This window comes from Triticum aestivum, chromosome 4B (assembly GCF_018294505.1).
Source record: "Triticum aestivum cultivar Chinese Spring chromosome 4B, IWGSC CS RefSeq v2.1, whole genome shotgun sequence".
Classification (NCBI taxonomy): domain Eukaryota; kingdom Viridiplantae; phylum Streptophyta; class Magnoliopsida; order Poales; family Poaceae; genus Triticum; species Triticum aestivum.
Window position 1 is genome coordinate 534827684 of NC_057804.1, and position 4753 is coordinate 534832436.

General features: G+C 55.0%; 1 protein-coding gene across 1 annotated transcript; it reads left to right on the forward strand.

Moving 5' to 3' along the window:
• The first annotated feature begins 259 nt into the window (after positions 1–259).
• On the forward strand, positions 260–925 carry LOC123095133 (cytochrome b561 and DOMON domain-containing protein At5g48750-like). The gene has a single exon (XM_044516948.1). The coding sequence runs from the start codon at positions 297–299 to the stop codon at positions 867–869; it is 573 nt and encodes a 190-aa protein (XP_044372883.1). The 5' UTR covers positions 260–296; the 3' UTR covers positions 870–925.
• The last annotated feature ends 3828 nt before the right edge of the window (positions 926–4753 follow it).

Below are 4753 nucleotides of genomic sequence, written 5' to 3' on the forward strand. Positions count from 1 at the left end.
AGAGTAGCCAAAAATTACCCTCTGTCCTCTGATGAAATGGAAAGTAGGACCGGCACGGCGGAGGAAGTTATGCTTGCGATGCTACCGAGGGGTCTGAAATCGCAAGAGATAACCCGTCGTCAACTCTGGAGCTTTTCATCCACCCGTGCACGTACCTCCAGCATCGCAACTTTCACGTCGCCGGCCGTATTATAAATAGCCCCTCTCCACCTTCACGCTTGCTGCCACCACACGTTGCTCCTCCGGCCAGCTCGGAGAACCGAAACGAAGCAACGTCGCAGCACGAGCAAGGCTCCATGGCGCGGCTCCTCCTCGTACTCGTAGCCACCACCATGCTGCTGCTCGCCGCCGGCGCGACGGCCCAGCAGCACGGCTGCGAGAACGCGACGTTCCAGGCGGGCCGGTCGTTCGAGCGGTGCCACACCCTGCCCGTGCTCGAGGCCAGCCTATACTGGACGTACCACGCCGCGAACGGCACCGCGGAGATCGCGTTCCGCGCGCAGTCCAACGCCACCGGCTGGGTCGCCTGGGGCATCAACCCCAGCGCCAGCGGCGGCATGGCTGGCAGCAACGTCTTCGTCGCCTCGCTGGGCGGCAGCGGCGCCGTGTCCGTCCTCACCACCATCCTGAAGACCACGTCCCCCACGCTGGACAACACCACCCTCTCGTTCGCCGTGCCGGTGCCGCCCACCGCCGAGTACGCGGCCGGCGCGTACACGATCTACGTGACGGTGGCGCTGCCGGGGAACTCCACGCAGCAGAACACTGTGTGGCAGGCCGGCCCGCTCAGCGGCGGGGCCATAATGGCGCACTTGATGTCCAGGCCGAACTTGCAGAGCGTTAAGAGGCAGGACTTCCTGTCCGGCTAGAGCGCCTGCCGAGGCCTCCAGGCCACGCTGCGGCGACGCGTATGTTTGTATACGCAAATATTGTCAGTGTCATGATCATGTATAAATAAATCGCACGGCATATTTCTCGTGTTCCTGCAATTAGTCCCTAAATTCAGAACACAAAATCCATAAAGATTGGTCCCTTGTGGTGGTTGAGGACACTAGAATTTTGTGTAAAGATATAGTCGTATCATATGCTAAGAACAAGTTAATCCCTAAGATATAATCTGTTTTTTATTTCTTTTGGTGCATATACATAAAAAAATGTATTTCTTTAGCAACTTGAACACATGACTATCATAGGAGCAAGTATTCGTTTACTTTAGGATATAAAATTCTGAAAAAAACGATTTCGGTATCTTATCACATCTTTTCTGATCGAGGCGTACGGATCACGTGTCTACATACATAGATTTTGTCCATAAATTAACAACAGTGTGCAAGAGCTTTATTTGCATCCCATATTTTTGCGCAACGGGGTTATGAAAACCCACGCTCGCAGCGGGCGCAACCCTCGTGTTTAGTTGTGATTATGAGTTAGAAACCCTGAATAGATCACCGGTGTTAAGCGGGAGGAAGGAGAGGATGAGGCCAAATCATCATGACCCTTATGTCCTGAGCAGAGGACCGTGGAAGATCACTATCAGAAGCAGGAACTTGAGCACTTGAGGACATGGCTATTTTCTTCTCTTAGCAGGCAACTCTACACTTTGAGCCATTGAGGAGGCTCTTGGTCTAGCAGATGGTGGATATAAAAAATTGCATTTTTGTAATTTACAATAATATCATGGGCGATCGACGACAATTGAACCCGTGTATGGTGGATTCACAATCCACTGCCTTGATCCACTTGTCTATACTGAACACGTGCTCCAGAGGTTTGCCCCATGTGCCTCTCAAGTCGTTTCTGCGGTGGCAATTAAACCCATTAAGCGCCGCGTGAAGGACGACCAACCAGTCATGCCACGTAGCGCAATCTGGTTAACCGCGTGAATAAGCTTTTGGAATATTATTTTTAGATGGAGGTGAGGATTTTTTTTAAGTGTTTTTCCTTTTTAGATGGAGGTGATGACCTCACACATTTTTTTAAATGAAGGGCTACACAAAGTGGCGCTCATTGGTAGGCTGCATTGATGATTTTCTTTTCTTTTTTACTTCTTTTTGAGATGGAGGTGAGATTTTTTTTAATGTTTTCTAGATGGAGACAAGGACTCCATCTATTTTTTAAATGAAAATGTGCACATAACTTCCTCTAAGCGGTGCCACAGGGTGGCGCCCCAACCACTAGTCAAAATCCAATGGCCCCTACAAATAAGAAACCCACGAACTTAGAGCATCTCCAGCCGTTGGCCCCCCAGGGGGCACCTAAAATCGCCGCCGAGGGTGACTCGGCGCAAAAAATGGGCCTGGGGCGAGTTGGTCCCCAGCCGCCGCCCCCAGGCGCGTTAAAAAAAATTCGTATATCAAATTTAGGCAAAGTTCGGCTAAAACACGACAAATTTTGGCAAACTTGGGCATATATTCGCGGATTTAGTCGAGTAGTCGCCATCTCATTACATACATAGCAAATATATAAACTAATCTAAACAAACTGGCTGAACGCCGAGTAGTCGTCGTCGTCGCCACCATCGTCTGCCTTCTCCTCCTTGACTCGGGCGCCCCTGCTGGACCCCTCCCCGGCTGGTGGCGGCGGCGGCGCGTCGTCGTCGTCGTCGCTGTCGTCGATGATGACGACTCCTCCTTCATCGCGGCCTCGGCGGCGCTGCGCGAAGCGCCGCAGGGCGGCGCACTGGCGCTCCTTCGCCATCTTCAGGGAGTCCTGGCATGCCCATTCAAGGGCCGCGTCGTTGTCGAGCTCGACCTCGCCGTGCTCCTTCTTCACCGGTGCCAGACCCGGCTCCGTTTTCACCGGCGCCAGCTCCGATTCCGTCTTCACCGGCGCGGGCCCCGGCTCCGTCTTCGGCTTGAGGAAGCGCGGAGGAGGAGCCGACGAGGAGGCGCGCCGGCCGCCCTCGCTGATGACGATGCCGGCGCTGCGAGTGCGCCGGCCGAGCGACGTCTCCGCCGCGGGCTTGGCCTTGACGCTGAGCAGCGTCGGAGTGCCGGAGGATTGGGAGGAAGAGCACGACGAGGAAGAAGAGGAGGAGAAGTTAAACCTCCTTGGCGCCCATTGCCCATCGCGTCGGCGGTGCGCCGGGGCGGCGACCCTCGCCGGGGGGGTACGCCAACGGCAGGTTGTTTCCGCCCTCGAGGTGCGTTAGCACGTCGTCAAGTGTGCGGCCGGGGCGCCCCACCACAGGTGGCGCCCCTCGCTGTTCTTCAGGCCGCCGACCACCGGCGCACCGTTGGTGGACGACAGCCGCTGCTGCTGGCGGTGCTCGAAGTACGCCGCCCAAGCCGCGTGGTTGTCAGCGGCGTACCGGGGGAGGGAGAGCTCGGCGTCGGTGAGGGAGGCGCGCACGATCTCGACCTCGTCGGCGAAGTAGGAGGGTTTGGCCACGGCATCGGGCAATGGGAGAATGGGCACTCCCCCGTTGCTGAGCCTCCAGCCCGTCGGCCCGGCGTGCATGTCCGGCGGCGCCGGGATGTTCGCCTGGAACAGGAGCCACGACTCCTGTTCGCGGAGCGAACGGCGGCCGAAGCCGTTGGCCGCCGCCTCGTCTCCGGGGAAACGCTCGGCCATCAGAAAAGGGGAGGGAGATGGAGGGCCTGGGCGGCGGCTCACGGGAGAGGGAGGGTTGGGGGAGAGGAGCTCGGCGGCGGCGCTTGGGAGAGGTAGCGCTCATCAGAGGCGAGCGAGGCCATATATAGCCGCGCCGCGTCCGTGTGTACGCGTCCGAGGGAGGGGAGGCATCGGCGCGCCGCCCCGTGATGCGCCGCCAATGAGGAATTAATGGCAAAGTTGACCGGCGACAGCCTTGCCATTGATTCCCCGCGGGAAACCGAGACGTTGGGAGAAGACGAGGCGGGCGGTGTCGCTGACGCGGCTGGCCCGCGACTTTTTCGCACCAAAAATGATTCACCCGACGCCCCCGAGCGCCCCCCCCCCCCCCAGCGCGCCGGGTTCGGGTTGGGTCCGTCGGCGCCAATTTCGGCCCGAGCCGGCGAAAGTTGGGCCCTTGGGGGCGCGACTGGGCTGATTTTTTATCGTCGGCGGCCGAAAAGTCGCCTGGGGGCCTTGTTGGGGGCGCGGCTGGAGATGCTCTTACAAGCTATGTTAGTCAAATACAATCAACTTGATATGGTTGTGTGATTAACTTACTTCTTGCAGTATGGAAGTAGAATGAAATTTGCCAATTGTAGGTGACGAGCGCCTTCACGACATAGTTGAAGATACCAACCCTATCACATCGATTACTTACGCCCGATTTATTGTGGGTCTAAGAAACCCATCCTCTCCCTCTTTGCTTTTTGATATGCCGATTTCCTGATAGAAAAACAAAAGAGTTATCGTTTATCATTTACAACCTTTTAGAGAAAAGTTGATTGAGTTTTGAAGTACTCACTATGTGAAGCATGACACAAGAGACACATTGATTTTATTAAAGTTATTAGAAGAGGCAACTCCTTAAAGTGCATAGCGGTAAAACTTGGTTTAGTAAGGGAATGTGACTCGTAGTACACCACAAGACCTGTATCTTCATGCTAAAACTTTTGTAACCTCTTGCAAATTTTACCTTTCTTCTTGACGTTCTCTTGAAGAAAAAAATTGGTTGTACACACATGTAGAGACATGCACAATCGTACTATATTGTAGCGGGCAAATATATGGCGTACTTCGAACATGTGAGAGCTTCTACATTGATCTGCTATTTGAGCAGTTCTGTTGGATCGAGCATCTAACTGTTATTGTAGATAGTCTC